Source organism: Pseudopodoces humilis, chromosome 7 (genome assembly GCF_049639895.1).
Source record: "Pseudopodoces humilis isolate 2021_Gansu_Grassland_sample_001 chromosome 7, ASM4963989v1, whole genome shotgun sequence".
Classification (NCBI taxonomy): Eukaryota; Metazoa; Chordata; class Aves; order Passeriformes; family Paridae; genus Pseudopodoces; species Pseudopodoces humilis.
The window spans coordinates 7,700,523-7,728,242 of NC_142206.1; the positions used below are offsets into that span (position 1 = coordinate 7,700,523).

Here is a 27,720-nt window from a genome sequence, read left to right on the forward strand (position 1 = left end):
GGAGAACAGCACCACTCCTGGAAAAGGCACCTAGGCCCAGCAGCAAAGCCAGAAACACCAAAAGGACAGGCACACATCACACTTTAAAAACTTTATTTATATAAAAAAATCATTTTGTTTTAAAAGCGTTACAAGAGTGTGCACAGGAATCAGACAAGGAACGGCTTGGCGCTTCCCCCTCCCCACCTCCTTGGCCCCCCTCCCCACCAGGGCCAAGGAGGAGAGAAGGACGACGCCGTCTTTTTGGTTCATTTGAAATTAAAAATTAAAAAAGGAATTAGTGTTTTACATATTTAAAGGAAAAGAGAAGAGTTAGACCCCAGAACAAAACCCAACCGAGCTGAGGTGGGGCTGGAAGCAGGGCAGACCCAGCTGGAGCTGGGGGGGAACTGGGGCAGGAGCAAGGCACCAGCTCTGCCCCTGCCACCTCCCCGTGCCCTGAGAGCCCGCCCTGGGGGGAGCCCTGGGCTGGGAGGGCTCCTGCTCCAGTTTGCAGCCTCCTACAGAGGCTTCCAGTTGCACAGGGAGCCCCAGGGCCCCCCAAAAGATCACAGCACATGGATGTGCCCCAGCACCACAGCCAAGAGGAGGAGGAGGAGGAGCACACCCCAACTCCATGGCAGCCCAGGCCAGGATGCAGATGAGCATCCCACACCCTCTCAGTGAAGGCAGGGATTCCCCCCAAAACAGGCTCCCAGCCCCACTGCAGACAGGCAAGGCTCCCAGCGGGGAAAGGAAGAGCTCAGCCCTGCCAGAAGCCCAGGAAACTCCCCTTTTCCAGGGAAGCAGCCGGACAGTACGATTCAAAGAGCTATTTCACAGTGGCAAAAGAAAGGCACGTGTCAAGAAAAGGTCAGCGCAGCAGCGCCGTGGGATCCCGGCTCCAGGTGCCCGGCCCAGTGCGCCCCGAGCCGCCCGCTCTCCCCAAAACCCTGCTGCATCTCCTCCCCCTACAGGGACCCCCTTCCTCACAGAAGGATCCTCCTCATACAGGCACTGGGTGGGTGCCAGGGCCCCATCCAGACTCCTCTGCAGGATCCGGAGCTGGATCCCCCTTTCCCATGATCCCAAAAGCCTCATCTAGAGCAAAGCAAGAGACATTATTGCTGGTTTTCCTTCCCCTGGCCCTTGTGCCTCCGGCTCCTGGACCCCAGTCCTGCAGCCCTCAGGGAGGAGGGACGCTCCTGTTGTCCCCACGGCCCTGGTTGAAGAGTGATCCCACATGAAAAAATATACCCTATAGGCAACAAAACCAAACCAAAAACAAGGCGGTGGTGAGTGAAGTCCCAGTCCCCGTCCCTGCAAGACACCTTGGAGCAGGGGGAAGGTGTGGGAGAGAAGGCAGCTCCTGGTCAAGGCAGAGATCCAAGTCCTTGTGCAGCATCCACGCCGGCTGATCCGGCAGAGTCAGGCAGGAAGGTTTTACTCTCAGGAGGAAGGAAGTGGTGGGGGATGGGAGGAGGAGTTCTCAGTGGTGGTGTCCCAGAACAAGGAGGTGCAGCGGCCTGGAGGAGACCGAGTGGCCTGGGCTGCCCTGGGGACCCGGCCCAGGCATTTGGCTGGATGGTTGGCACAGAGAGTCCAGCAAAATTCCAACAATAAGACAAGGTAAAAGTCGGTCCATTCCACCATGAAGAGTTATATATTTATATATATAATATATTATCAACTCAAAACGGAGCAGAGGCAGGGAGGCCAACTAGATCTTCTGCTGTGGAGAGAGAGAGACAGGGACAGGTGTTAAGGCTGGAGTGGGTGTGAGGGTGGAGGCAGGATCACGGCACCAGTGATTGCAGCAGCAGTAATTGGAGCAGGATTTGGCTGGCCAAGCACCCCTAAGAGCACAGCAGGATCTGTCACCACTGTCAGATTGGGCAGGACACCGTGGGACATACCGACATGGGGGAGGGCACAGCAGCATCTTCATCTGCCTCCTCCACCTCAGGCTGCGACTCCTGCCCCTCCTCCTGCTGCAGACACATGCGGTTAGTAGGGGCCATGGCATGGGGGGTGTTAGTTAGGTGGGAGCCCAGGTCTCCCCTCCTCTGCCAGACAGGACAGCGATGTGGCATTTCCTACACCCATCCCACTCTTCCTGAGTTAAAGAGAGCTGCTCACCATCAACGGCACTGCCTTCACCGGCTCCATGTCTCCAAGGTCACCAGATCGGTCCAGCGTCCTGCTGTGGTCCCTTTCGTTGAGTGTGGAATAGTTGTCTGGAGCAGGAGAGGGGACAGTCAGTCAGTCATGTCACCACCTCCATGGGGGGCTGCACCACTCCCACAGGAGATGTTAACTCCACCCTGCTCCCCACATATGGAGGGGGAGTCCCCTCTCCTACCTGGTCCCATGTTGCTCATCTGGATCTCCTCCCGGGAGGATTTCTTGTCTGCAAGCATGGGAGAGCACATCAGGGACAGTTCCTGCAGCCAGAAGCTGCAGAGAAACTGCTCCCTGCCCTGACTGGGGGATCCCAGGCCCAGCTGCAGCTCTGTGACTCAAGGACACCACAGGACCTACAATGCCAGCCCCAAGAAGCCATCCAAGCCCTAACTGATGGCTCTGATGGCCAGGAAAGCCACCCAAGGCCCATGCTAATGGCCCTGTGAGCAGCTGTGGCTGCTAGGGAAGCCAAAGCTGGAGAGCAGGAAGGGGACAAATGCCAGCTGTGCTGAGTACCCACAAGGCAGAGGGATGATGGCGGGCACAGGTGCTGAAGGCAAGCACATACCTGTTTTTTGGTTCCTGTCGATGAGAGGCAAGGTGCTGTCATCAAAGGAGTTGCCTCCCTGGGTCCGAGAGGCATTGCTCAGGTTCACCTATAGCAACAGTGACCGCTCAAATCCTGGGCCCAGAGGTTTCTTCCTCACCAGCACATCCCACCCCTACGGCACCAGCACAAACCCAGGAACCCTCCCACAGCCCTTGAGTAAGGGGTCCAAAGTAACCAGAAGGTGCTGAAGCCCCCCACTGCACTCCCATCAGAATGGGGGGGCCCTGCCTGGACCAGGGCAGTGCCTCCAGCAGCAAGGGCAGGCTCTGCTTTTGGGAAGGAAACTGAGCCTGGAAGAACCCTATTCCTCAACACTGTCACAGCAGCACTTAGTGACAAAATTCCTGCCTCATGCTCATGTGGGACACAGACACTTTGCAGAGTGATCCTAGCAGAGACTTCCTGCTGGCCATTAGCTGAAAAACAGCACAGGGACACCTCTGTGGGTGCCCAGTGCCACCAGCAAGGTGAAGAGCTGCAGGCCAGTACTGTCAAGCTCCAGAAACACCCTTCTCCCTGCTGCAGGACCCCACCTAATGCCCTGGCCACCATGAGGCATCCCCACACCTGGAAGTCTGACTTCTTCCAGCCTTCCTTCTCAAGGGGCTTCCGCAGCTCCTTATAGCCCCAGACTGTCTGCAAGACGAGGGCTGCTGCCCGAACTTCTCTCTCTGAGCGGTTCCTAGAAAGAGGCAAAAGAAGAGATGCTTGGAAACCCAGAGGAAGTGAAGCCCCTCTCCACCCCAACACCATCCTTTGAGCGGAGCCTACCCAGATTTGTTTATCAGCACAAGCTTCTCAATCCCCTGCGTTTCCCGGAGCTTTTTGGCCGCCTCGAGGTTGTCCACGATCACTTCATTGATGGTGTTGAGGATTGACACCACTGTGTCCTCAGACAGGTTTTTGGCAGGGGTCTGCTGGCCTCCAGGCAGGTTCTTCACTAGGTTGGGGATGGCATGTTTGCCTGGGAAGGATAAAGAGTTGGGCATGAGCAAGCAGGGAACAGGGCTGAAGGGAAAACCACTGACACGTGACTCCTTTTGCTGTCCCTCTTTCTGGGAGATGCTGTGCCCACACATTTCCCCAGCAGCCAAGAGGAGAAGGAGGAAGCTCCTGCCTAGCCTGCATGGATACAGGGAGCGTGCCACCCTCACCTATCAGCTCCTTGTTGCGCAGGTCCACGGCCAGGTTGCGCAGGGCCCCGGATGCCGCTTTCACCACGCGCTCGCTGTCGTGGGTCAGGAGGTCGGCGATGGCGGAGAGCCCCTTCTCCTGGCGCAGGGCTGAGCGGATGTACCGGCCGTACTGCGGGGAGGCACAGGGCCACCGTGTCACCCGGGGCTGGGGACACCGCTGCCAGCCCCCACGGGTGGTGCTCCCTGCGCCCCTTCCCTGTCGCACTGCCAGCTCTGTGGGCACTCACCGTCCAGCTGCCAGCGCACAGGTTCTGGATGGCTCCTGCTGAAGCCTCCAGGATAGCTGGAGTCTTGCTTTCCTTCAGGAGGGAGATGTATATCCGCACCACTTCTGGCTGGAAGAGGAGCTCGTAGCCTGCCAGGAGGACATGGGTAGGAAGGGGGTAAACCCAAGGGCTCTGCTAGCATCAGCCTAATCCAAAGGAGCACTGGTGGAAGCTTCTACCCAGGCTCCCAGGGGGTAGGATCCTTGGCCAGGCTGCCCCAGGATACCAGAAATCCCAGCCACTCCTTGGTCAGGGGCTGTGATTCACATGCAGTGAGACACTTGTCCCCAGAGGCTCCTGGGAATGACCCTTCCTCATTCTCATGGCTGGGGAGACAGACAGACAGATTTTAGCTTTAAATCATGCCTGTTCTTCATGCCCAGGAGTGAAAAGCAGCCAAGAAGGCAACTGTGCTGCAAGTCTGAGACCACCACAGAGGGCTGTGTCACTGTGCGGTCCCTCAGCCCCTGGGGCAGTATTTCCCTCTGAAGCCTGTCCTAAGGCAGCACTGACCTCATCCATGTATAAGATCCTCAGAACTACTGGCAGAGCTCATGTTTTGACAGGTCCTTGGGCATTCCTGCCCCAAACCCAGCTTCTGCCCCTTGGAGAGACTCACTTCAATGGGAAACAGTTCCTCTTGCTCTCTCCTCTCCCAGAGCCGCTGCGGCAAAAGCTGCCCTGACATCCAAGCCCTGCATAATCACTCGAGGAGCATACCTTTGGCTGGAGTTGTTCTTTTGGGAAAATCCACTGTGTCAGCACCAGGGTCTTCTGGGAGCTTTTTACCTTCAAAGTGCAAGTGGAGAGGTGTGAGACCCCTCCCCTCCTCACCTGCCTCAGCCCAACAGCTCTTTGCCACTTGCAGGAACAAGCCCAGAGGCGAGCTGAAGCCAAGCGACCAGCGTGTCGCAGGAGGGGACATTGGGGGCATTGGCCACGCTGCAGGCAGAATGTGCCCAGCTGGGGAGAGGGGCAAAGAGAGCTGGAGAAAGCACCCAATTAAACCACAGAAAAAGTAAAACCAAGAGCGCACTCACCTCTGGAGAACCACTCGTCTATTGGTGAGGCGGAGAGAAGGACAGGAGAGAGGGGAGGCAGGAGGAGGGAAGTGCCAACAGCGTCATGGGGCAGATCATTTGGCAAGAAAGCAAAGGGAAGGGGAAGGGGCAACACAGGAGAAAAGGGAAGGCGTGGAATTAGTGGACATGTATCCGTCACCAACCCACCACCATAGACACCCACCACAGCTTGTGTCAAACGCTTTGGGCAAGCCAAGCAACAGCTCCCAGAGCCAGGGAAGCAGGGACCATTGCACCTCCAGAGAAAGCTGCCCTTCAGGCTTCACACGAGATGTCCAAGTAGGAGCACAAATACCCCAGACCACCCTCAAGACCTGTCTCTGTTCCCCTCCCTCCCTGCCCTGTTGCTGCTGGCACACGAACCTTTGCCCTTCTTGGCCCCAAAGCAGCTGGCGTTGTGGGGCCCAGCGTTGTTGGCAGGGACAAGGGGTGTCTCCTGGTAGCGCTCGGCATGGGGGATCTCACGGTGGACTTGGTAGGACAGGTTCCTCAGCAGGCACACACAGTTCTCCACCAGCTGGAGAGAGAACCAGAGTGTCTGACTGAGACTGGGAGCAGCACTCCAGGTCTGCGAAAGAGGGCTCGGCCCAGCCTTAAGCTTAAAGCTCAAGGAAAATTCAAGCCAAGACATTATCCAGGCTGATTGGGAAGGCCTGAGCCAGGGAACAGTGGTGTGGGGATGAGTGCCACAACCAGACCCCTGCTGGGGGGCCAATATTCCTACCCCAAATTGCAGGCCGAGTGCCAGACACATTCTGGTCCAACAGTGCCAGGTGCACGCCACAAAAGCTCTCCCTTTCCCAACACCAGTCCCACTGTGGTACCTTGCTGTCCAAGTCCTTCTGGCCAATCTCAGACTGCACAATGTAGATCAGGGCATCCACCAGCCCATCACATTCCCGCAGCTTCCGACGGGCCTCGCTCCGCTCCGAGCTCACATTCCTGACAGGCAGGAAAGAACCATCATGGGAGAGACAGCTGAGGGCAGACAAGGGGCAACCCACACCCCGCAGAGCTCAAGAGAGCTAACAGCTCCTGTAGCTCCCCTCACTGAGGGTAAATGCCTCCAAACTCAAGGTCTGCACCACCAGCAGCTGTCTTACGAGAGCAGCTGCTCCACAGTCCTCTGGAAGTGCCAGGAGTGTTGCAGCCCAAACCCAGGCCAGTGCTCTGCCAGATCCATACCTAAGGCAGCCAGCGGTGTTGGTGAGCACCGACTCCCACTCTATATGGCGGGGTTTGGAATCCTCATTGGGCTCCCGCTCCCAGCCGGAGCGGGGAATGACCACCTCATCGGTCAGGGCATGTAGCGCGTGATCCACAATGGCCATTTTGATGGAATCGTGCGAGGACAGGTTCCACAGCGTCCCTGCAATGCCACAAGTGGAAGGTGAGCACTTGGACCCTGACCCCACCCCAGGGGCCAGCCTGTCCTGCCCTCCCTGGAGCCACTACCTGTGATGACCTCGGTGAGGTCCATGTCGTGGGCCTTGCGCAGCAGGCGCACCAGCGCGGGCACCCCGTCGCAGTTCTTGATGGCGATCTTGTTATCCTGGTCCTTGCCGAAGGAGATGTTCTTGAGCGCTCCACAGGCGCCGTAGTGCACCTCCTTCTTGGGGTGATCCAGCAGCCCCACGAGCACGGGGATGCCCTTCAGCCGGCGCACCTCCGTCTTCACCTTGTCGTTGCGGTAGCACAGGTGCTGCAGGTAGGCAGCTGCGTTGGACTTGACGGCGTCCAGCCGGAAGCTCAGCATGGCTATGACCTCCGGCAGCTCCGGCTGGCGCCAGTTCCCAGGGGCCGGGCCGCCTTTCCGCAGGCTGTCCAGGCTGGCCAGGCTGCCCCGCTCGTGCTGGGCCAGCGGAGCCCAGTAGTACCGGTCAGGAGCCACTTCATCCACCAGCATGTCTTCATAACTCCTAGGAGAGAGGGCAGAGGGCGTCTGAGCACAATCCTGGATCTGGGGGAGGCGGTGCCCCTTCCAGCCCAACAGAAGGGATGAAGCTGGATCTTGGTCTCTGACCCCTGCAGAGGCAGGAGCCAGCCCTGAGGCACAGGCAAGAGCCAGCACCACAGGCAAGGTGTGCTGCTGCTCTGGGGAGAGGCTGAGCTGGGCACCAAGAGACACACAGGCTCCAGGGAACCTCATGGCTCCCAGGGCAAGCCTGGAGAAGAGCTGTGCTCCCAGACCCCTGCCCTGGCCAGGAACAGCTCATCCATAGACTGGCAGCACTGGGAATGAGCCCAAACCAGCACATAGAAGTTTAAAGTGTAACTACCGCCCCGCATACCAAAGTGACATTTCACACCCCCAGAACATACACCTCTCAAATACCAGATTCTCTCATTTTTGCAGTCACTGGCACTACAATCCTTCCCCCACCCCGGCAGAGGAATCCAGTGATTTCCAAGAGAAAGGGATGGGAGGGGACAGCTCAGTCACCCCTGCTGTGCCAGGGCACAGAGGACATTCAAACAAAACCAAAGGAGAGGCTTCTACCTCCACTCCAGCTCACACCTGCCCCAGGGGCTGGCTCAGCCACCTCCGGAGCTCCTGGATCAGGCACAGACACCTTCTGTCCCTGAGTATCCTGACAAGGATAGTGGCAGGTCCTGCTGCTGTCACCACTTCCCTTCCTACAGCCTCTGGTACATGACTTGTCCAAACCACCAGCTTTAGAGCCACTTCCACAGTCACATAACCCCTGGGTGCTGTGGCACTGGGCTGCCAGGCTGGCTTCCAGCAGGTCCCAGTGGGGACATGCCCCATGCCTGGCTGCTCAGAGGTGCCGAGGAGCAGCAGCACGAGGCTGGAGCGAGTCACAGCCACCAACACTTGCCAACACGGCTGGCAGCTGATCCCACTCTGATGCCAAGACTCGCACTCCCCGGAAAGGACCTCCTGTCCCACCGTGGTGCTGGATCCTCCCCTGAAATTGTGGGGGATCCCACGGTGCTGGATCCCCTCCAGGCAAGATGGGGCTAGCAAGGAATGGGAAGGACCCCCTTCCTTCCTTCCCTGCAGAGAGGGAGCTCTGACAAGACCCCGGAGCAGGGGCCGGAGCTCTCTGCAGCCGATGGATGGCAGCCAGCACGCACGGCATCCTGCGGCTCGAGGCACTCCTTCTGCTCCTCGTGCCTGGCGAGCTGCCTCCCCGAAGGAAGTCGTTAACAGCCAGGCTCCTGCTCAAGACAAACATCTCTGAGGTGGGGGGATGCTGCTCTCCCTGTTCCCATCCCTGTGAGCTGGGCAGCCAGTGTGGATGGTAACTGAGAAGGTGGGGGACAAGCCAAATTCAACAGCGCCTGGATTCCACAGATTGCTGTGATCTTTATCACTCTGCCCGGGGAGAGGGAGAGCTGGCTCAGGGGCCCACCAACCTATCTTTCATACCCTGAGCTGTTCCTGCAACTCCAACAGAGCTGACCTTCTCCCTCTACGTGACCCACATCCCTCAGTCTCCCCACCTGGCTGCAGCTCCTGCACTTGACTCCTGTAACTGCCTTCCCCCAGGATGTGGAGGAGCAGGAACCCTGACACCTTCCTGCACAGCAGAGAGGACTCCTGGTCTCAAAGGCCACCCAGGGAAAGTACACAAGCCAGAGTCTCTGGCTGGACAAGCAGTCAGGGGCTGGACACACCTATATAACCCCTTCTGTCCAAGGTGCTCCCTAAGGGACCAGGACCTGATGGCCAGTGCTCAAAACTGCCAACCCTGGCTTGTCCTGGGCTGCCCAAGGAGTGAGAAGCCTGGAGCAGCCCTGCCTGCCCTCCTCCAGCCGGCACAAGCGACACAAAGCAAGGAGGCCGAGGAAATCCATCTGGGTGAGCAACCGCCCCGACTGGTTCACCACAGCCCAGAAGCACTTGTGCTGGCACCAGCCACAAGGACAGACAAAGCTGCTCCTTCAGTCCCTCCGGGAGCCAGGAGCTATCATGGATTTATAGCGTCCACCTGGATCAGGCAGATCTCCACAGGGGCTGGGAAGAGCCTCCTTTACCCCAGGTCTCTCCCTGTTGCCTCTGTTTTATGTCCCAGGAGCTTAGGCTGCCTGGGCCCACTCTGGGGCACTCAGGAGATGCTGACACAGTCCCTTCCCCATTTCCAGGACTCTGGCTCAGCCCCTCGCTCCTTTGCTACCTCACCATGCCCAGAGCCATCCCCCAGCACCTGCCCAAAGCTCTGCTGACAGCCCAGCCAGGAGGAGAGCAGGAAGCAGCACTTGTGCGGAGACAGCTGGCACAAGAGACATGGGCAGGAGTCATGGCCTCAGGCAGGTGACATCCTGAATACCTGGCAGGGCAGGAAAGACCACCAGGACCCTGCTCTGGCCTCTGAGGACAGCAGAGCCCAGCAAGCTGGAAGAGCTGCCATCACCAGACACACAAAGGGGAGAGGCTGCTGCTGCCAAACAGGTTGAGCAGCTTCTCCCAGTCGGGCTGTGCAGGAAAGCTCCTGGGGCACTGTGGGGCCGAGCCCTGCTCACCCCAGCCTGGGCTAAGCTCCCCTTCCCTGGGCTGCTCTTGGCTCAGGGAGAGCACAGTCATGGGACTGCAGTTGCTCCCGACACACAGCCCACACAGGCACCGCTCCCAGAGGGATATGCCACACTGGAGCACTCACAGCCCTGGTGGCACAGAGGGAAGGGCCTGGAGCTACATCCAGCTGCCCACTGGAACTCCTCGCTGCAGGACGACTGGCTCTGGCTCAATTAGCACCCAGGTTTAACCACCAATTAAGCAGACAATTAGAAGCAGATACAAATTTTCTCCTGTGTGAGCTGCGTATGACTCAGCTCACGGTGTTGTGGTGCATGGTCCTCCTTCCTCCAAATAAAGGTCAAGGGACCCCAGAGCACCCCAGAGCCTCCTGCCACATACCTGAGCCGCCGCCGAGCATCAGACGGGGTCCCCGCCCTCCTGGCCGTGCCATAGTCAGACATGAGCCCGTAGTCCACATCTTCAAAGCCCACGCTGCGCTGGTCATCCTCCAGGCCATAGGGCTCAGGGTGGAAATGGTTGAGGTCCATGTTGCTGCCCCCAACACGCACCTGGGGCTGGGGGCCATAGATGTCCTGGCGGCTGGGGGCCCGGTAGGTGTCCATGGAGGGGCGGTAGCGCTCGTCGATGCGGGTGACACGGGACAGGCTGCCGTAGCTGTGGTCACTGCCCGGGTACCCGTCCTCGTAGGGGCGGCCGTAGCCATCGGGGTAGTGGTAGTTGCGAGGGAGGGTGGCCGTGCCCGCCTGGCCCAGGTAGCTGCCGGGGCCCCCGTTGCCGTTCTTGCGGAAGTTCCTGTCCATGGTCTGGACATAGTTGCTGGTGACGGGGGACGTTTCCAAAGGCAGCCCATCAGGCCCCACTGGCACCTGCTGCACCGTCCGGGTGGTCACGGTCTTCACCACCTTCTTCACCTGGCAGGGGTGACACACGTGGTAGGGCACGGTCACATCAGGAAACCCACCGTGTCCCTGTGCCCCCGGATTCCCCTTCCAGCCCAGCACTTCAGGAACATTTCACACCCTGTTTCAGCTCATGGCAGAGCACCCAGCCACCACAGTCCCCCACCATGCCCTGTCCCTCCACGGTGTCCCCAGGCCCGTACCGTGGTCTCTGTACGCCGAGTTGTCCCATCATCTGACGTCTCCACAGACACGACCGACATGGCCCCTTCTGGGTCTTCCTCCATGGTGTACGTCTCCTCCACGATCTGGCCCGGGTCCTGCATCCTGGGGATCGTGCTGTACAAGAGGTGGCTGTGGTCCTGAGGGGAGAAAGCAACAGGCAGTCAGGCCCTGTCACCAAACTGGACCTTCCTGGCCTCAGCTGGACAAGAGATCTTTCTTCACAGGGAGCCCTGATACCTTTTGGAAAAAATGTACCTTTAAGCCAGAGGGGCCACATGAGGAGCCCAAATCACCCTCTCCCATTTCGTCTAGGGACATTGGAGCCATGTACCCTCCCAAAGCAAGCAGGCTGCCCACAGCCACAGGGCTGAGCTCCCCCTACCTGTGGCCCGTTGAGCTTCAGATCTGAGTATTTCTGCCTTTCCAGGTCAGCATCGCCCAGGAAACGTCCGTTCTGAAACACAACAGGGCAGCAGGCCCATTACTACACCAATCTCCCACGGACCCATGCTCATTTCCCTGCAGGGCCCTGAGCAGCCCATCTCATGCACCTGACAGACATCCACCATGCAGCCCACCGGAGCCCCCAGCAGAGGAATACACTCCTCAGGAGGGCTCTGTGCCACATGCAGCACATCTCCTCCAGGTCAGCCCGGCCAAGAGTTGGAGGAGACACCTCAACATCCTAGCTCTCCCATATGCTCCTGATGGAACAGCCACAACCCTTCCCTGCTCCCTGGCAGGGCCCTGGACACCTTCTACAGTTCCTGACGGAGGAGCCACCAATGACCCCAGAGGCCCCCCTGGGCCTGAGAGAACCATGTGGAAGCCGATCACAGGGTGCTGCTGTTTGACACCTGAACTCTTCCTCTGTCCACCCTGCCCTTCCCCACAGGTCCCTCCTGGCACCACCACCTTCCACAGCCAGAAAGGCACCTGGCTCCTGCACACCACCACGCACCAGCCCTCCAAGCACCCCTCTCCAAGACTGAGCCCGAAAAAGTGAGGAGACACCTCAAGCCAAGGCAGATGAAACCACATTTCCAGCCCTGTAAAGAAGATCTCCCATCTCTGCTTTGGCCATGTGGGGACAGACAGATTCCAGGGATTTGCCCTTTGTCACGCACAGGAGACACATACACACCCCAGCCTCAGCATTTCAGCTGCCCTCCAAGCAGCCGAGCAGGATGGGGAGCAGAGATACCCTGGAACTGACCACAGCCAACCTCTGACCTTCCCAAAACCAGAGCAGAGCCAACCTGGCAGCAAGACCCTCCAGGCTGGCACCTCCTCTCCTGAATCCTCTGTCTGCCAAAGGAGGTCTGCACACCCCCAGACCGACTCCAGTACACCAGTGCCACAAGAACAGCCGGGCCCTCCTCCACCTCCCATATCCAAGGAGGGCTGAGGGGAGGCAGCTCCAGGGGCTCCAGGAGCCTGTGCACGCCCCTCTGCCGAGGGGGTGTTTTACCTGGTGCCGCCGGGTGAGCGTGCCGTTGGCCAAGCCCGGGCCGGCGTCCTGTGGGGAGACCCGGACTCGCTCCAGCTGGGCTGAGACATGGCGCCGTTCCTCCTCCAGGGCCCGGGTCAGCTTCTCGAACTGTGCCTCCTGCTCCTTGACAGAGGCAAGGATGCTGGCGGTCGACTCCACTTCCGAGTCGTCCATGGGTGACGGGTGCCCAGGGTGGGCAGGGCGGGGGGCACGGGGAGGCACAAGCAGAGGCGGCTTGGTGTCAAGGTGAGGGTGGGAAAAATGACCCAGAAGGGCAGGAGCCCCTCTCTTCACTGCACACGATTTTGGGGGAGGAAAGGAGGAGAGAAGAGCGGTCAGAAGAGACTGATTTTGTTAAGGCAGATTTTCAGAACAGGGGAAAAAAAAAATAAAAAAAATCTTACGGCATTAACACCCATTCCCACCCATCACCAGAGAGCTGGCAAGAGGGTCCTGGAGCAGGACTCAGATGCAAACTGTCCCAGCATTAAAGCTTGGAAAAGCGGCACTGTGGGGACAGAAGGTCCCCCCAGCACAGCAAACAGCTGGGGCTGAGCCAGGTTCAGAAGCACTGCTGTGGGCTGAGGGAAAACCTCATGGGCAAGGAAAAGCTGCGGGCAGACAGTGCAGGAGGGGAGGGCATGTCCCCTGGGTGGGGCAGGGGACACTCCTGAAGAATGAGAAGTGACCCACATCCTACTGCTTCCTCCAGGGAAGGGTGGAGGGAGAGGGCCATGTATCTGCTCCCTCCTCCCTGGTGCAGTAAGAGATGGGGAGACAACCTTGGCTCCACAGCTCCTTCCTCGCCAGGAAAGAGGATGGAATGTAATGGGGATCCCCCTAAAGGGGATCCCATGAGCCCCTCTGAGTGCTGCCAAAACTCACCACCCTCCAGGTATCCACCAGGGCTCTCCCTCCAGGGATCCTCAGCCCACAGACCTGGGGATGGGCTTTGGCCTGGACCCATCCAACACCCCCACCCAAAGGAGAACAGCAAGTGAGCCACAATCAACATTTTGGTACAGAAAGGCAATATTCTTCCATACAGACCTGTCAGAGGAGGAAGCTCAGGTTTGATTGGCAAAGGCACGGGACAGCCAGGTCTAGACGCAGAGAGTCATGGGAGAAACAGCCCAGCCACCACAGTGAGGAAGCAGGAGGGAAGAAAGCTGCAGGGACAGCAGGAGCAGGTCAAAATCACACACAAGAACCCCTAAACAGGAGGTAGGGTGGGCACGGAACTGGGAAAAGGGCATCTCTCTCCCACCCCCTCCCCTCTGAGGGATGGGTCTGGAAGGGCTGGTGGGCAAACACGGCACTGCTCCCACAACAGCCCTCCAGCTCCACGGAGACTCCACACCCCTCACTGTTCCTACCGACAGGAGAAACGGCAGAGGCGGAGAGGAGTGGCCAGGGCTCAGCCCTCCACCCCTCCTGTGCAGCCCAGCCGAGTCCCTGCAAGCCCGAGAGGTTTTCCCAAAGCTGTGCAGTCATGGCAGGCATGTGGGGACTCGCTCGAGCCAGGCAGGCAGCACAGAGGCTGCTTTCCCACGGTCTCCAACATAGGCTCTGCCCACTCCACTCCCCGGTGCCACCGCCCCACAGGGCTGATAAGGACGACCCGGGGCTGAGAGCTCACGCAGGCAGCATCCCTGCTCCCATCACCTCGTGCAGCCCCTCCAGACCCAGCCTGCAGTACATGCTGGTGCACAGCAGCTCAGTCAAGTCTTCTGATTTGTCAAACCCCTCCTCACTCCTCGTGTGGCTCTGCTCCCCAAAGCCTCCCTTGGCTACAGGCGCATGTCAGCCACGGTGGCACCACCGCAACGGAGCCCAGCCATGCAGGGTGGATGTTTTCCAAGGGCTTTGGAGGGCACCCACAGCACGTTCCACCATCTGGTCGCTGTCACTCTGTCATCTGCCTTCATCAATAAAAAAATCCAGTTGCTCTACTTGTGCCCACATGGTGCCCAGCAGGAGAAGGAGCTGTGGCACACCTGGCCCAGCCATGGACCCCAGGAAGAATGCAGCCCACCACCCTCTGGAGCCCAAGCAAGCTCTCGGAGGTTCCCAGACATGACTCCTGGCTCATGCATGTTGCTTTCCACCCCTCCCACCTTGCAACAGGTACTCCCTGAGGCTTTTCCAACAGATTGGCTCCCCAAGCCTTGTATGGAAATGCAGGGATAGCTCTGACCCTTGCTGCTCACCTGTCCTGTGCATTTTCAGGATTCTCCAAAGGAGAGGCCTGGTGCCTCCCAGAACGGTGCTGACACATCCCAACTCTCATCCCTGAGTAACACTCCCTATCTCTGGCGGGCTACCGCCCACTTTAAGCAGGGACACAGATCCCAGCCTTTCCAGGGCCCTGTGATGGAAGGGGAGCAGTTCCTTGCCACATCCCAGCGTTGTCCAGCAGGACATGGACCAGTCCTACCACCCCAGACACCCTATGCAACTGCAGCATCCAAAATCCCAGCCAGCAGTCCCCCTGGCTTGTTGGGTTTGTTTCCAGAATGGTACTTCAGCAAACCCTTTAAAAGATGGGAACAGCCCCCTGTGGAGAAGCGATCCTCCACAACCCAGCCTCGTCCAAGCAGCTTTGCTCCCTGGCTGGCCCTCAACAGTCCTGATGCAGAAGAGACAGACTTTTAGGGTACAGGAGGGCAGAGGCAGCTCCCTGAGTCCAAGGTGAGACTTAGCTGGTCTGGTCTCATGAAGAGGATCATGCCTGCAGCAAGTGTAGACTAGAAGGGTCTGGCTCTGTGAGAATCACAGACAGGAGAGACAGGAGCCCCGGAAGGTCCCGGTAGTCCCACATGGCTGCCAGGCAGAGCCCACTCAGCCCTGTGTGGGCACCCCAGCCCCAAATCCCCACCTCTGCACGTTCCCTGGGAATGGGGCTGGGAAACATGGACACTAACAATGAAACCTGCAGGGCTGTTAGGGCCCCAGATAAGGGGCTAGAGCAGCTGTGAGGCTGTTTCCTTCCCGTCCCTTCCACAGGGAGTAAACACAACAGCAGGGGAAGGAACAGGATAGGTCCCGCACCCTCCGGCTCCAGTGGATGCTCAAGAAGGGGCCACCTGAGGGTCTCCCAGCAGGATCAGGCCATGTTAAGCAGAGAGACTCAGTGTTGGGGGGCTGCACTGCCTACACAGTTGTCCTTCCTGCCCTGAGCACTGGACATGGCTCCATGATGTGCGAGGAGTGCCAGCAGAATGGGGTCTCTCCCAGTTTTCCTCTACCACCAGGACAGACCAGCTCCCTCCACCCTCATTCCAACCACTGTCTTCATTGATCTGGGATTGAAGACATAATTACAGAGAGGCAGTGCCAGGTCCAGAGAGGTCAGCAAGAGCTGTCCCCGCAGACACAGCCAGCACCATCCCAACTGGAGCATGGCCATTCCCTGGGTTTGGCACACAAACCCCAAACCCGCCCCTACACCCCCCAGCTGTGAGGAGCCTGCCCCAAATTCAGGGATAGGGCCCCTTGACAAGTCCCAGTGCCATCTGGGGCACTCAGTGGCCATCTCTGGAATGAGACAGGGAGGGCAGGAAGGGGAGAGCCTCAGCTATGCATCCTGCTCCCTCCAGCCAGTGAGCTACTTGTGACAGTGCAAAGCCAAGTACACAGGAACCCGCAAGGGTGAAATTCCAGGGATCGCTTTGTGCCCATTCCCCCCTTACTCCCCCCCAGCCTCTGAAGATCCAACTACAGAGCATTCTTCCAGAGCCAGACCCCGACCGGCTCTGAGGATGGCTCATGAAAGCCTTTTCATCATGGGAGAGGCACTTGCTGACACACCCGTTACTTAAAAACCCCAGCAAGCCAAAAATATTTCAGTTGGCTCAGTTCAGGGCAAACCAAAAAGCCTAAGGACAAAGCACACCCTGAGCAGCTTCACCCCAGGGGCAGAATCCTCTCTGTGCCCCCAGCAATCAGTAGGAGGGGACCCCAGGGAACAATGCATCGACCCAGGAAGTTTCACACCTAAATCCCCCTGGCCTTATCTCCCAACTTCCTGGCACCAATCCCACCCTGTGCTGTGCCCACAGGGCCCAAAGCCAAAGTGGGTCCACTGGAAAGATGTCTCCGAGCCTCGAGAGCAGAGTCCACTTGCTGGTCAGGAGGCAGCTGCCAGCCCACCTGTGCTGGAGCTTCCCTACCACAATCTTCCCACCTGGATAAAGGCTTGGACACAGCCAGACAGGCATCCCAAACCCTGAGCCCTCCACAGCTCTTCTGCTGCAGTGAGCTGTAACATGGCAGGTTCTTCCAAAACCTCTCCCCCCAGCTTCTCCAGCATTCACACAGAACAAATCCCTTGCCTGGAAAAATAAATTTCTAGGGCCAAACCACAGACATACCCACCTAGAGTTCACCTGCACCCTTCTCTGCCAGAGGATAGAGTCCAGGCCTTGAAGGCTCCCGACCAGAAGTGTTTTCCTGGAGTCTGCTATGGAAAGATTAACCTGGGGGCCCAGACCAAGCCAGCAGATGGGGAATTGTACTCCACAGGCCAGGGAAAATGGACAAGATCCTGCAGATAAGACTCAGGCTGGAGGCTCGACAGGCAGCACTGCTGCAGCACAGGGGATCTCTGGCACAGTCCTCTACATGGATTCTTCCAACAACCTGCTCCAGCCCTGCTCCATGCCCCGAGTCCCTGGAGAGCTGTCACCCAAAGGTCTTGGGATCCCTGGGGCTAAGGCTGCTGCCTCAGCACAGAAGACTTTGGGCAAAGTTCAACCCAAGCACCTACAAAGTCAGAATCTCCTCTGCCACATCATCCCTGCCCCAGCACCCTGATAAGGGACACACCAGACTCACTGCCATTGTCCTGCTGCCCCACTGGAGGAGGAACAGCTCTGTCTGCCACATCCCAGCCCTTCTCACAGCTTCACTGCTTGTCTGTGACTCCCAAACACATGTCCAGCAAGGTTTGTCACCACAGCCAGACACCCCTGGCAGCCCCCCACACCGTGAAGCAGGAAGAAAGCCCTTCTCCAGCTCCATCAGAGCCAGGATGGACACAGCCCCTCATTCAGGCTGGCTGAGCCCCTGTGGGGCTCCTGGGCCAGACCCACCTGCCAGGCTGACAAAGAGGGATGCGCTTACTGAGGAATTTTGCAACACAATCCCCAACTCCACTCCAACAAATGGCCTTTCTCAGCCCAAGAGCCTGAGGAGAGCCAACTGGTTGCCCGCTCTCTGAAAGCCCTCAGCACTAGACCCTGTCCTCAAGAGAGAGAGGAAGCAACAAATTCACCTGGTTCCAGCTGCCTATCATGATGCACTTACGAAAAACAGAAACACCATCAATAATTCAAGCCTGCAATTGTCCGAGTGCTTGCAGTGCACTTGCTTTGCACAGGCTCACAGCCCAGCTAATTCACCACTGGCTTCTGGTCAGTCTCAATTACCTAAAAAATAAATGAGCCGGCATCCTTGGCATCTTTCCTCATGCCAAGCACAGGGTCCAGGCTCACACATCAACCCTTAGACCTCAGTCTGGCTGAAGCAGCAGGGCATGGGAGTAGAAGCACAGTTTTGGCTGTTTCTCTCCCAAACCCAGAGGCAGGAAGGTACAGAGCCATCACCTCAGAGTAGCCCATCCTGGAGGGACCCCTGCCCCCACTCCCCAGCCTACCCTGGTCCTGCCAGACCTTACATCAGGGGACAGGTTTCCCCACCTCCTGCTCTGGGCTCCAGCTGCCTCCCTGGCCCCCAGGAGGGCTCATCCTGCTGGCAGGTCACAGAGAACAGTGGACTTTGGGGAGGCTGGCAGGTAGTCAGGAGAGGGCTGCTCCAGCAGCAGGTTGGACACCGCCTTGGGCGACATGCCCTGGGTGCTGGTCACGGTCACGACAGGAGCCTGGCAGGTGAACACCCAGGAGCGGCGCCACGGGCAGGGACAGGCAGGGAGCTGTTCCTCCTCCGCCCTTCACACCCAACTGGTTGGACTGGCAGCAGGATCGCCACCTGGCCTACCTCACCTGCCACCCCCAGTGCCAGGGATGATGGCCACGTAGCCGGGATGGGTTGGGAAAGCCTCCCTTCGGAGAGGGGAGTCACCTGGAGATGCAAGCCTGGCGCAGATCGCACCTTATAAGGCAGCGGGCCGGCAGCCAGGGAGCAGGATGAGGAGGGAGCGATAAGGGCAGGGTGGGGCTGGAGGGGAGGAAGCAGAAGGAGGCAGGAGCGTGGGTCGTTCCCTCAGCCAGGGCAGGGGGCCGAGAACGGAGATTCCGATCGGGTCTGCAGGACGGGTCTGGACACAGCCGACGGTTGTGAAACACGGGCGATCCCCTGGGGAAGGGATCTGTCCCTAGCTGCGCTGAGGTCACCCGGCCGGTGCCACCCCAGCAGGGCGAAGAGTGAGAGAGCCGAGCACGGAGCAGTGCAGGGTCGGCTGCGGGGAGCTGGGATTGTTCTGCTGGAATGCCAGCAATCCTGCGGCGGGGCAGCTGTCCTCCCAGGCACGCCGGGGGCCACTCACCCCTCTCCGAGCACAGCCAGAACACAGCATGCCAGGAGCTCCTTCCCTCCAGGAGAGCAGGGAAGCCGCCGACCCTCAACTGGATGGAGTACCATGGCGAGAGGAAGGGAGATGAGCTTCCCTCGGCATTTGCAGGGAGGAGAGGGCCGCAGGAGGGCAGCCAAGCCGCTGGGCTCCAGGCAGAGACTCTGTCCACCCACAGCCCCCAAGCGGGACGGCCACAGGGCCGGAGCCTTCCTGCCAGCAACATCCTGCTGCATCCCACTGCCCACGGACACCTCAGCAGCCCTGCTGCCACGGGGCACTGCTGCGAGGGTCCCCAGCCTGGGGACAGTAGCAGGCAGGGTCCCTGCCACCCCTCTGCACCAGCCCCACGGCTCACACCCCCAGGCCCAGGAGATTCACATGTCGAGAGCCCTGCAGCAGCACAAAGGCGGCTCTCTCCTCGCTGTGGGAATTCGCAGCTGAGCGCTCGGCAGGGACAAAGGGATTTCACAGGCACATCCCCAGCCGGCGGCCGGCCTCCCTCCCCCCGGCGTCCCCGCTTCCTGTCACAGTAGCACCAGACCTCGGGGGCGCAGCAGCAAACAAACACCCAGCGCCGGATTCTGGGAATTGGGCCAGAGCATTCCCGGGGCAGGCCACGCTCCGGCAAGCCAGCGGGCTCCTGCTTCACCCCAGCGGCTCCCGGGGAGGGGGAGGCAGCAGCCCCCCCGGCTCTGCCACCGCGGCCCGACGCGAGCAGGTGAGCAGGGGGGATTGCAGGGCAGCCCCCTGCTCCACCCAAGGAGCAGTGGCTACCTCGAAGGGTGACATGAGCTGTCCCCACGGCCACAAGGCTCAGCGGAGGCTGGCGTCGGGCTGAAGGTCAACGCGGCCCCCCAGGCTCCAGCCACGCCAATGTCCCTGCCCTTCACCCGTCCCCCCACCCTCTGCCGGGCTCAACTTTCCCATTCAGCTGCCTCTCTCCTGCAGGGAAAACAAACACACCAGAGATAAGGGCCATATTGGCAGAGTCCAGGGAGCAAAGTCCCCTCAGTAAGACCCGCGCCTGCCTGCCCAAGCCGAGGGCACGGCAGATGGGGGAAACTGCTGTCTCTGGCTCCTCATCCCAGGGGCAGATGAGCTGCTCCAGAGCTCGCAAGTGCTGCTGGTTGTGCCCAAGCAGAGAGGCTGCAGTCTGGTGGCCAGCATTCCCAGCAGGATTAGGGGCAGCCTCCCTTCATCAGGCCATGGGCACAAGCACCTGCAGTTACCTGAGACAGCCCAGCACCTGGAGATATGGATCTGGGACCCCTCCTGGGCATAGAGCCCTTCCCACAGCCCTCTTCCTAAGGAAGCCACTTGAGATCATTTCCTGTCCCACACCTGCAGCTCCGGGAACCGGTTCTGGCTTCCAGGCCCTGCTCCAACCAGCGGACAAAGGAGCAGAGCCTGGAAGCACAGGGGAATCTCACTGGCACCAGGACAGGACCTGCACCACTACGGGCAGCCAGCACTATGTGTTCTTCTAGCAAGAACAAGTCACCAAGGAACTGTGAGCATAAGTGGGGAGAAGGGCAGGAAACGGGGCCCCCCAGCCTTCCCAGCAACCCCACGCGGAGTCTCCCTACACAAAGGGTACCCAGGCACCCCTGAGGCAGTCAGGGCACCCTTCCCTCTTCCAGGAGGAGACACCCTCCCCTCCCCACACTGAGCAAACAGGTGAAGTAGCATTTGGTGAGGGAGTGGCCAGGAGGGAATTGCCGAGATTAAGCCAAGCCGGCCTGAGGGAGCGGCCCAGGAGGAGTGGGACCCCCTGCCCCCCCCTCGCCCCAGCCAGCCCGGACTCCCCGAGCAGGTAGGGCGGCCACGGGCTGAGTCAGAGCACAAACCACGCGGGGCTGGGCTGAACACCCCCGGCTCTGGCTCCGCATGACCTCATCAGGTGCCCGGCTCTCTAATTGCACGCGTGTGTCTGCTGGAGATGGCTCCGAGGGCCCTGCCAAGAGCAGTAATGAATGGGTGAAGGAAAGCCACTGGAGAAGCATCAGGCAGGAGGAGCCAGGGAGTGAATCATGGCTGGAGGTGGGGAAAGGGGGTGCTGCAGCAGGGTGACAGCAAGTCCCCCAGAGTGTTCTAAGGCCCCACAAGGTGCACACACAGGCTAGCAGGAGCCAGCATTCACACAGAGCAGCAAGGAACAAACAGAACAGTGGGCCAGCAAGACTCCATCCTACCCCAGCCCCCTGGCCAAACTGTTTGCACCCCCAACCCTCACTGAGAAGCACCTTCCCAGGCTCCTGTGCGAGCTGAAGGGAAGGAAACCTTTGCTTCCTGGTCAGACGGGAGATGACATCGTGGCTTCCCTTTCCTGCTAGTTTCTAAACACGACGTCCTGCCAAGGGCCACTCCCCACTGCCCCTGGCCTGCATGCAGACGATCTGGAACCAGGCTGGGAATGCCAGACATGGGCACCACCACCAGCCCAGCCTCAGCCAGCTATGCCAGCCCAGCCAGGAGGTCAGCATGGCCCACCCAGAAGATCAGATGCCTGGCCTTCCAGCTTGTTGGAAGCGGTCTGCCACCAAGAAATACATCCGACTGTTAATCACCCATAGTACTATCACGTTCCTGTCCAGGGCTGGGAGAATCCTATGAGGAGAGGATGGAAGATGCTGTTTTCCAACCCCATGAGGCTCTGGCTGTGCCCCAGAGATGGGGTGGTTACCTGCAGAGCTATGGCAGCACCAACACCACAACCCCAGCACATCTGCCCCCTAAGCCGGTTCTCCAGCCTCCCTCACACACCTCATGTTCTCGTCTGCACAACGCCCTCAGAGCTCCCTGACACTGTGGGGCTGCCAAGGCTCCTGAAGGCAGGACAGGGCACCCCTGGGAAGCCAGCATGAGTCCCCTTAGAGGTCTCACTGCTGCCAGAGCTTTGCTCCGCAGGCCCATCCACCTGCCCTTCACAGGGCTGCTCCTCCTTTGGCGGCTGCCAAAAGGAGAATGGAGAAGGGAATTGAGTGGTTTTCCACCACAGCCAGCTGCTGTGGACAGACCCTGGGCAGAGATCAGGGGTGGCTCTGCCACACCAGTGTTTTCTGGAGGTAAAAGCAAGCAAGAAACAGAAGAGAAAGCAAGGATGGCACAAAGCCATCCTGGAGAAGGCAAGCTCCCCACATCAGAGAGGATTTCTCCCAGAAACACCCTGGGCTCTCTACCTCCTCCCCCTCAGACCCCAGTGAGCAGGAGGGGGACAACATCTCTTCCCCTGGAGCAAGCTGGCCTGCCCGCAGCCAAGCCAAGCATGGCAAGCAGCAGCCCTGCGTGCAGCAACACGCTCGCAGGAATGCGTTACTCCACTGGGCAAGGGGCCTGCCAGTAGCATGCAAACAACCCCGGTGACCCACCCTTCCAGGTCGGAAAAACTCGTCTTTGCAGTTCCACACACACTCCCTCCCACCCACAGCAGATACCCACATGCAGCCCAGCACTACTGCCTCCCCTTTCCGACCGGGCCAGGACTGGGGCTGGGAGCACCGGGAAGCAGCTGGAGATCCAGGGGCTCTTGTCAGAACAGACCGGCCCCAGTGTCATATGAGATGGGGGTGAGAGGAAAACGTATTGTCTAGGGACAGTGAGACGCCTTCCTCCTTCTGGACAGGGCGGGAACCAGTTCCCCATATTCATCCAGTCCAAGGTCATACAACTCTCACACGTGAGGCCACCTTGCTCCCTCCCCCAGGTAGCCACTTTCCTGTGCAGGAGGTACTTTCACAGTTGCAAAAGATGTGTAAGACGAGGGGAGAAGAGAGAGCTGCCCTCCCATTGCTCACTCCTGCGTGCTCCAGCTGCTCTCTCCCCATGCCTGGTGCTCACAGCCCAGCCCTCAGGGACCCAGCAGTGGCAGGTATAGCTCAGGTGTGCCCAGGAGGGCCAGCGAACTTTGAGCAGCATTCGCTGTGACCAGGGCCAACGCCCAGAGGAACAGGAACAGTCAGGGCCAGGATGGAGGTACAGGAACAGCTCCTGCCCTCACACACATGAGCCCAGCATGCCACTGCCACCAACCCCAGCCCACCCAGGAGCATCCCATATAAGCCCTGGAGCTGCAGATGTTTCCAGAGCACCACCACCCTGGCCAGGCTATAGGAGAGCTCTTCCCAGGGCTCAGCCCCTGCCGCAATTTGGCTGGACCCTTCTGTGTTTGTGCCAGAAAGACAGTCACACCTGGACAAGTATCCCACCAAGACTGGTACCACAGCAGAAACTCCACATCCCATCAGCTCAAATATCTGGGCATAGACCTGCTAAAATCAAACGCATGGTAAGTCTGGCTCAGGTCTGCACTGGCACAAGCATTCTTGCAATGGGTAAGAGCTCTGCAGTGCAAAGTCACCACAGACCTGCAGCATGAGGTTAGGGACACTGGCATAAGTTCCTGGGCACCCACCACTCCTGTCAGCATCCCCTGTCAGGAAAGCACATCTCCCTCAAGGCAGCAGGAGCCGGCGTGGAGGGCTGGGCAGCAGGGACCAGTCATTCCCACCTCAGTCCAAGGTCCATACACGGCAGACATCCCACTGCCAACCTCCAACCAGCAGCTGCTCCGGGCTGGGAAGAGCAAACGAAAGCAGAGGTGATGGGCACCCTGGTTAAGGGTTGGTCTATCCTGGCACCATGCCCAGCAGCTTGTGCTCCTTAGTCACTGGTTTGCCCCCACACCCAGCAGAGCCACCTCATCTCACCCCTCCTTGCACAGGCTACCACAAGGAAGCAGTATTCCTCACAGGGAAAAGTTGCTTCCTCCATGCAAAGAGAAATAGGAGAATCACACCCACTGCCATCCTGAAGCCCCCCAACAGGCTGAGGGCACATGGGAACACAACAGAGCACATTCATCCAGAGGCCCCACATGCAGCAGTCACCAGACAGAGCAGGGGGATAGGCACTCCTGTGCCAAACCAACACCAGCAGCCTTCCTGGAGGGAAGGAAGGTGGATTAGCAACAAGCACAAGACAGGCAGGAGCTGGATGGACTCATCAGCCTGCTACTGGGGGTTTCCAGCAAAAGAACTGGCTCTAAGAAACCATTTCCTCCCCCAAACAGCCTCCTCAGATGATATAAAGCAAAAAGAAGGTTGTGGCCACCTCAGAGAACTTGAGGACTTTGGTCAAGAGCCCGTAAATCCAACCCCTTTCCGACAGCCTAGCACTGAGGCACATTCCTGAACTCTGTGCCAGAGGACAACCTCCTCCGCTGGCCAAGCTCTGTGTCACACACTGAGGAGTGCCTGAATTACCCAGGTTCGGCTTTTGTCATCACATCCAGGCAACACCTGCTGTGTTTTATTGACCCAAACCAGCTCCAAGTTCTGCTTCTGTCAGCAAGGCAGGGATGGGACACAGCCAGGGTGCTGCAGAGACACAAGTGTTCAGAGCCAGGAGAACTCTGTACTTCCCTGGAGACAGCATCACCACAATCTTGGGAAAGGGCTCTGTCCTTGCCAGCAGTAAATGAGAGACAGTTATGAGGGGTTGTTGGAAAGGGAAACCAAGAGCTTTACCCAGCACTCTCCCCCTAAGGCCACAGACACTGGTAAGCTATTTCAAGAAGCCAGCAGCCTTCCAGGCACAATCCAAGCCACACTATTATTTTCTGGGTGTCCTAAAGCCACCTCCACTGCAGATACAATGGGCCAAGGTCTTATCTCCGTGCCAGAGGCTGGAGGAGGGAAGAGATGAGAGGCAATCCAGGGACAGACGCCGGCTCCACGGTCTGGGCTGGACCATTCATCTGACTCCCAGCCCATCTTTAGGGAAGGGATGGCCTCAAGGGCTCCTCAACCACAACGATCAGGCCCTGACCTCTGCGTCGGAAGGGAGGAGGCTCACCCCTCTGCGGCAGCCCAGGCAAGCCCAGCACACTCCACTGAGTGAGCACTTTCATCCTCCCACCGCTTCCAGGAAGGTTCCACGCAAGATTCCAGCAATGCTGCACAAGGCAAATGACAATTATCTGCACACTCAAGAGTCCAGCCAAACTCAGCCAAGTGGAAGAGCAGATCCTTAAAAACTGCCTTTTTGCTGTTGACAGAACATGACCAAACACCAACAGGTAAAGAATCTGCCTCAAGAAAGTCCTGGGAGCAGGATGGAGCAGACAAGGTAACCCTGGGGAAGAAGACTAACAATTTTCCTGACTAGCCTATTCCCACCAACCCGGTGGACACTGCCCCATTCCATTGGCAGCAGCCCCAGCAGTCAGGAGCATGGGAGTCACCAGCCAGCCGCTGTCCCCACCTTGCCACATCCAGGAGAGAGGGCACAGAGTTTACAACTTCAAACACAAGCTGTAAGCATGGCTTTACAGGATCCCAGCACACCTGCAAAGCTGAGAACAAGCTCAGTTCTCCACACCAAAGAGCTGGACAGTCATGTCCAAAAGCATCTGTGCAGTGTAGGGAAGGCGTCAGTGAAACCACAGGTAGCTGCAGTTCCATACCATCACGAGGCTCCGTGTACCCAGATGCTCCTCTCTGGCTCACCGGGAGCTGAGCAGAAGCCTGTGTGCCACAACCTGGGAGAGGAGCCTCCAGCTCCTGCTGGTCACAGGACAGCCCAGGCCCCCCAAATAACACCCTGAGTCCCATCGTCACAGGCTCCCTGGAAGGGCAAGGGCACCGAGCCTCAAAGAGGGAGGCACTCCAGCAGGTCCACCCCTCTCTCCAACAATCAGAGGAAGCTTTGTTGTCCAGGCTCCCTCGCCCAAACCCTAGGGCAGTCACGGAGGTGCCCCACCTCCTTTCTGCCAGCCCGCGGGCACTTCTCAGATGCCAGCAGCCCTCATGACTGAGAAGCACCCAAACTTTCTCACCCCAAGCTAAGTCTCCTCCCTGCAACGCTCCGAGGAGGCATAGGAATGCCCACAGAAAAGCGATGCCGGAGAAGGTCACCGGACAAGGCACGACGAGCGCTGGGTAGATGGGAGGCAGCCAGGCTGTCGCTAAATGACAGTGTGGCCAAGGGAGACTCAGAACGAAGCGGCGGCTGAGCAGCAGACTCCCGAGAACGGCTCCGGCACCGTTCTGCCTCCTCGAGAAGCGTTTCGGTGTCGCTTGTGAGCTTGGGCGGACGGGCCTGTCGGGCTGTTTTGAAGCTCAGAGCGATTCCATTAGGAGGAGCCGCAGCCCCACCCGTACACTTGACCCCCCCGGGCACACCGGCCCCTTCCCCGCCAGAACAAAGGCGCGGGCGAACGACGCACCGGGCGATGAGCCCGTGCGCAGACCGGCAGAGCCGAACTGAGCAGCCGGACGCAGAGCCGAAGAGCCGGGCCGTGTCTCGGCCGAGACCCCACGGAGGGACCTAGCCCGATCCTCGTCCGAGGGCGGGGGGGCCCGCCGGTGCCGGCCGCGGGAAGCTGGCACACGGGCCGCCTTTGTTCCGGGCAGGGGGAGCGGGGGGGGGCCCCGGCGGGGAGGGGGGCGCCCGCCCGGCCCAGCCGCCTTTGTGTCGCTCCCCGCGGGCTCCCGGGCGCCGCCGGCGCCCCCGCCAGGGCCCGGCCCCGCCGCCCCACCGGTCCCGTGGGGCGCGGCCGCGCCTGGCACGGGCTCCCGGGCAGGACGGGGTTCCCGGAGCCCGGTACCGACCGGCCCCGGCAGGACAGCGCGGCCAAGCCCCGATCCGGCCCCGCCGGGCGAGGACCGGCCCGGCCCGCCCCGCCGCCGCCGCGGGGGCGTGCGGCGCCCGGCAGGCGCCGGCTCGCACCGGCTCCGCTCCCTCCCCTCTGCCCCCTGAGCGGCGGCACAGACGCCGCGATTAGGACTCACCGTGGCCGGGCTCCTCGGCGGACACGCGAGGGGGGACGGTCCCGCCCCGCGGCCGGGGGGGCGCACCCGCCCGGCCCCCTCCGCGGGTCCCGCCGCGGCGGCGAGGCGAGAGGCGAAGCGGGCACCCGGTCGGGCGGCGGCGCGGGTCAGGCCGGGTCCCGCCGGGCGGCGCGGGGCGGTGTGTGCGGAACGCGGGGTCGGTCGGGTCCCGCCGTGCGGCCGCGCCGCTCCCGCACCTAAAATGGAAGTTAGTCCGGCGGGCGGGGCGGGGCGGGCACGGGGCCGCCCCCGGCGTCAGCAGCCACGACAAGGACGGGCGGGACCGGGGCGGGGCCGGGGCGGCTGTCCCGAGAACGGTCTGTGCCTCGCGTGGGATCTGCCCCAGCGGTGCCTAGTCTCCAAACCGGAGTCTACCTTCAGACGGCTCCACCTGGGGCCGTGCCGCTCTGGAGCAGACCGGCAGCATCTCAAGGTCCGGGTCCGCCCCAGCATGGTGTGACAGGGGGCTCTCTGGGACACGGCCGAAGTAGAGCCTCCTGCGGCCTGTCCCTCTGGAGCGGCGGGAAAATAGGTTACCCTGTCCAGGGTGAAACTTGCCCACAAGCAAGATTCCATGGCAGAATGGGATGCAGGAGGTCCCCAGGTCTCCTCTAGCTCTAGGAAGCAGGTGCTGGCGGGACCCCAGCCACAGCTCATCCTCCGTGGCGGAGGGGTTCCCCTTCCCTGGGAGGCAAGGAAGTAACTCCGGGCCAGCCCCGGGCTGCTCACATGTGGGAAGTCCAGGTCCCGTGAAGGTGACAGTCTTCTACCTCGTCCCTGGTCAGGCACCGGGGAGAACCCTGCCTGCTCCTGACTGCCAAACTCTTAGTGAGATAATGATAGAGGAAAAGAGTTGAGGACAGTTTGGGGTGGGACAGGTGATTCCTGGCGTAAATATGCACTTGGAGGCAGGGAGGATGTG

At 59.8% G+C, this 27,720-nt stretch overlaps 1 protein-coding gene across 8 annotated transcripts; it reads right to left on the reverse strand.

Annotated features, from left to right (window-relative positions):
- Positions 1-76: 76 nt before the first annotated feature.
- On the reverse strand, positions 77-26,859 carry CTNND1 (catenin delta 1). Of its 8 annotated transcripts, none has more exons than XM_088058437.1 (21): positions 26,760-26,859; positions 13,488-13,606; positions 12,417-12,730; positions 11,328-11,399; positions 10,924-11,082; positions 10,200-10,732; positions 6,773-7,236; positions 6,503-6,686; positions 6,142-6,259; positions 5,681-5,834; positions 5,276-5,293; positions 4,956-5,024; positions 4,197-4,324; positions 3,928-4,078; positions 3,545-3,737; positions 3,341-3,455; positions 2,732-2,819; positions 2,342-2,389; positions 2,119-2,216; positions 1,896-1,970; positions 77-1,708 (listed from the first exon to the last, which is right to left on the reverse strand). In XM_088058437.1, exons 3-21 carry the CDS (start codon positions 12,609-12,611, stop codon positions 1,700-1,702), a joined length of 2,871 nt encoding a protein of 956 aa, XP_087914563.1. In that variant the 5' UTR covers positions 12,612-12,730; positions 13,488-13,606; positions 26,760-26,859; the 3' UTR covers positions 77-1,699. The 8 variants fall into 8 exon arrangements, with proteins under 8 accessions (XP_087914563.1, XP_087914562.1, XP_014113372.1 ...); XM_088058436.1 differs by having other exon boundaries at positions 77-1,711; XM_014257897.2 differs by lacking the exon at positions 1,896-1,970.
- Between the last annotated feature and the right edge of the window lie 861 nt (positions 26,860-27,720).

Excerpts from the sequence above, each read along its gene's own strand:
- CTNND1 (XM_088058434.1), bottom strand. The coding sequence starts at position 12,611 with ATGGACGACTCGGAAGTGGAGTCGACCGCCAGCATCCTTGCCTCTGTC. Across the intron at positions 11,400-12,416 it reads CGCTCACCCGGCGGCACCAG|AACGGACGTTTCCTGGGCGA; the intron begins GTAAAACACCCC and ends GTTGTGTTTCAG. Across the intron at positions 2,820-3,340 it reads GGAAGAAGTCAGACTTCCAG|GTGAACCTGAGCAATGCCTC; the intron begins GTGTGGGGATGC and ends CTGTTGCTATAG.